Below are 4,563 nucleotides of genomic sequence, written 5' to 3' on the forward strand. Positions count from 1 at the left end.
AACACGTTTGATAAATTATGTTCTCTAAACCTCCCTATTATGGTCTCCACGTATTGTCAGTATATTTAGTCAAGTTTTGACTAAATATTTTAACATCGAGGGGGAATCGAAACGAGGGTATGGTGTATGTGTGTCTGTCTGTCTGTCTGTCTGTGCGTGTGTGTGTGTGTGTGTGTGTAGAGCGATTCAGACTAAACTACTGGACCGATCTTTATGAAATTTGACATGAGAGTTCCTGGGTATGAAATCCCCGAACGTTTTTTTCATTTTTTTGATAAATGTCTTTGATGACGTCATATCCGGCTTTTCGTGAAAGTTGAGGCGGCACTGTCACGCCCTCATTTTTCAACCAAATTGGTTGACATTTTGGTCAAGTAATCTTCGACGAAGCCCGGACTTCGGTATTGCATTTCAGCTTGGTGGCTTAAAAATTAATTAATGACTTTGGTCATTAAAAATCTGAAAATTGTAAAAAAAAATAAAGATTTATAAAACGATCCAAATTTACGTTTATCTTCTTCTCCATCATTTGCTGATTCCAAAAACATATAAATATGTTATATTCGGATTAAAAACAAGCTCTGAAAATTAAATATATAAAAATTATTATCAAAATTAAATTGTCCAAATCAATTTAAAAACACTTTCATCTTATTCCTTGTCGGTTCCTGATTCCAAAAACATATAGATATGATATGTTTGGATTAAAAACACGCTCAGAAAGTTAAAACAAAGAGAGGTACAGAAAAGCGTGCTATCCTTCTTAGCGCAACTACTACCCCGCTCTTCTTGTCAATTTCACTGCCTTTGCCATGAGCGGTGGACTGACGATGCTACGAGTATACGGTCTTGCTGAAAAATGGCATTGCGTTCAGTTTCATTCTGTGAGTTCGACAGCTACTTGACTAAATATTGTATTTTCGCCTTACGCGACTTGTTTATTTACTGTCGGCTTTAAACCCCGCGCTCCACATAAACGTTACCAGCAAGCCAAGGATCCCAAGCATAACGCGGTGGGACGTTAAGGTTCCTGAACATTTGTCCTGGCTGGTCAGATGACATTTTATTTATTTATTAAGGAGATTTCTATAGCGCATAACTAAAAGCACTATGCGCTTTAAAGTCGTGACGATACAGCAGTGTACTGGGTTGACTACGGAACTTCACCAGTTGTTGGCACCACACAAACGAACGAAAAACTGTCGGACAAAACGTTCTATTTTAAGGTTGCTATTTGATTAAATGTCTCATTTCCTCATTTGACAAGCAAAACTCTTTCGTTTTTACATTTAGTCAAGTTTTTACTAAATGTTTTAACATAGAGGGGGGAATCGAGACGAGGGTCGTGGTGTATGTGTGTGTGTGTGTCTGTCTGTCTGTCTGTGTGTGTAGAGCGATTCAGACTAAACTACTGGGCCGATCTTTATGAAATTTGACATGAGAGTTCCTGGGTATGATATCCCCGGACGTTTTTTTTTCCATATTTTCGATAAATACCTTTGATGACGTCATATCCGGCTTTTTGTAAAAGTTGAGGCGGCACTGTCACACCCTCATTTTTCCATTAAATTGATTGAAATTTTGGCCAAGCTATCTTCAACAAAGGCCGGGGTTTGGTATTGCATTTCAGCTTGGTGGCTTAAAAACTAATGAGTGAGTTTGGTCATTAAAAATCGGAAACTTGTAATTAAAATTATTTTTTTATTAAACGATCCAAAAACAATTTCATCTTATTCTTCGTCATTTTTTGATTCCAAAAACATATAAATATGTTATATTTGGATTAAAAACAAGCTCTGAAAATTAAAAATATAAAAATTATGATCAAAATTAAATTTCCGAAATCGTTTTAAAAACTATTTCATCTTATTCCTTGTCGGTTCCTGATTCCAAAAACATATAGATATGATATGTTTGGATTAAAAACACGCTCAGAAAGTTAAAAGGAAGAGAGGTACAGTAAAGCGTGCTATGAAGCACAGCGCAACCGCTACCGCGCCAAACAGGCTCGTCCCTTTCACTGCCTTTTGCACTAGCGGCGGACTACGTTCCGTTTCATACATTTAGTCAAGTTTTGACTAAATGTTTTAACATAGAGGGGGGAATCGAGACGAGGGTCGTGGTGTATGTGTGTGTGTGTGTCTGTCTGTCTCTGTGTGTGTGTAGAGCGATTCAGGGCGATCTTTATGAAATTTGACATGAGAGTTCCTGGGTATGATATCCCCGGACGTTTTTTTTTCATTTTTTCGATAAATACCTTTGATGACGTCATATCCGACTTTTTGTAAAAGTTGAGGCGGCACTGTCACACCCTCATTTTTCCATTAAATTGATTGAAATTTTGGCCAAGCAATCTTCGACGAAGGCCGGGGTTTGGTATTGCATTTCAGCTTGGTGGCTTAAAAACTAATGAGTGAGTTTGGTCATTAAAAATCGGAAACTTGTAATTAAAATTATTTTTTTATTAAACGATCCAAAAACAATTTCATCTTATTCTTCGTCATTTTTTGATTCCAAAAACATATAAATATGTTATATTTGGATTAAAAACAAGCTCTGAAAATTAAAAATATAAAAATTATGATCAAAATTAAATTTCCGAAATCGTTTTAAAAACTATTTCATCTTATTCCTTGTCGGTTCCTGATTCCAAAAACATATAGATATGATATGTTTGGATTAAAAACACGCTCAGAAAGTTAAAAGGAAGAGAGGTACAGTAAAGCGTGCTATGAAGCACAGCCCAACCGCTACCGCGCCAAACAGGCTCGTCCCTTTCACTGCCTTTTGCACTAGCGGCGGACTACGTTCAGTTTCATACATTTAGTCAAGTTTTGACTAAATGTTTTAACATAGAGGGGGGAATCGAGACGAGGGTCATGGTGTATGTGTGTGTGTCTGTCTGTCTGTCTGTGCGTGTGTGTAGAGCGATTCAGACTAAACTACTGAGCCGATCTTTATGAAATTTGACATGAGAGTTCCTGGGTATGATATCCCCGGACGTTTTTTTCATTTTTTCGATAAATACCTTTGATGACGTCATATCCGGCTTTTTGTAAAAGTTGAGGCGGCACTGTCACACCCTCATTTTTCCATTAAATTGATTGAAATTTTGGCCAAGCAATCTTCGACAAAGGCCGGGGTTTGGTATTGCATTTCAGCCTGGTGGCTTAAAAACTAATGAGTGAGTTTGGTCATTAAAAATCGGAAACTTGTAATTAAATTTATTTTTTTATTAAACGATCCAAAAACAATTTCATCTTATTCTTCGTCATTTTCTGATTCCAAAAACATATAAATATGTTATATTGGGATTAAAAACAAGCTCTGAAAATTAAAAAATAAAAATTATGATCAAAATTAAATTTCCGAAATCGTTTTAAAAACTATTTCATCTTATTTCTTGTCGGTTCCTGATTCCAAAAACATATAGATATGATATGTTTGGATTAAAAACACGCTCAGAAAGTTAAAAGGAAGAGAGGTACAGTAAAGCGTGCTGGGAAGCACAGCGCAACCGCTACCGCGCCAAACAGGCTCGTCCCTTTCATTGCCTTTTGCACTAGCGGGGGACTACGTTCAGTTTCATTCTGTGAGTTCCACAGCTTGACTAAATGTAGTAATTTCGCCTTACGCGACTTGTTTAACCTTACTGAAAACACGGGACACTATATAGGGCGACCATGATCCTTTTGTCTGTATGTGACTATTCTTGAATGCAGCATTTTACAGCACATTTTCAAAGTAGTGTGAAAAATGCATTCAAGATGCCATTCTTTACATTGAAAAGATGATGTACACCAATACAAATCTTTACATGGTTTTACATGGGATAATGGAAAAACTCCAGAATGTCGAACAACAGAGGCGAGTGGTTCTACAGTGGTTACCAGCCCATTGTGGGGTCCATGGGAACAAGAAGGCAGACAAGCTCGCCAAACTCGGAGCACAGGAAGACCAAGCAGACAACCCCGTCAGCTTCACGGAGAAGAAGACCCTCATCAAGGCAGCGTGTAGGTCCCAGAAGACCAAGCAGACAACCCCGTCAGCTTCACGGAGAAGAAGACCCTCATCAAGGCAGCGTGTAGGTCCCAGAGCACAGGAAGACCAAGCAGACAACCCCGGCAGCTTCACGGAGAAGAAGACCCTCCTCAAGGCAGCGTGTATGTCCCAGAGCACAGGAAGACCAAGCAGACAACCCCGGCAGCTTCACGGAGAAGAAGACCCTCCTCAAGGCAGCGTGTAGGCCCCAGATGCGCAAGGATGACTACCATCTCCTTACACGACACGAGCAAGTCGTGCTGATGCGACTCCGCACTGGACACATCCGCCTGAATGCCCATATGTCCTAAAAATGAAGCTGGTTCCCTCCCCTACTTGCAGCTGTGATCTTGAGGTTTAAACCAAAGACCACATCCTCGAGAGATGCCCCATCTTAGAAAGCCAAGGGCAAACCGTGTGGCCAACTGCAGCCCCTCTCCGCTGCCAGCTGTTCGGAGGAAAAGAGGACCTGGAGAAGACAGTTTCACGTGTCTCGCTGTCCGGTGTAACAGTATAGACGTG

The 4,563-nt window shown here is 39.6% G+C and overlaps 1 protein-coding gene across 1 annotated transcript; it reads left to right on the forward strand.

The window, feature by feature from the left end:
- The first annotated feature begins 3,835 nt into the window (after window positions 1-3,835).
- On the forward strand, window positions 3,836-4,246 carry LOC138983036 (uncharacterized). The gene has a single exon (XM_070356439.1). It carries the CDS (start codon window positions 3,836-3,838, stop codon window positions 4,244-4,246), a length of 411 nt encoding a protein of 136 aa, XP_070212540.1.
- Window positions 4,247-4,563: the final 317 nt, after the last annotated feature.

The sequence above is a fragment of the Littorina saxatilis genome, linkage group LG12, assembly GCF_037325665.1.
Source record: "Littorina saxatilis isolate snail1 linkage group LG12, US_GU_Lsax_2.0, whole genome shotgun sequence".
Lineage (NCBI taxonomy): Eukaryota > Metazoa > Mollusca > Gastropoda > Littorinimorpha > Littorinidae > Littorina > Littorina saxatilis.

Excerpts from the sequence above, each read along its gene's own strand:
- LOC138983036 (XM_070356439.1), top strand. The coding sequence starts at position 3,836 with ATGGAAAAACTCCAGAATGTCGAACAACAGAGGCGAGTGGTTCTACAG.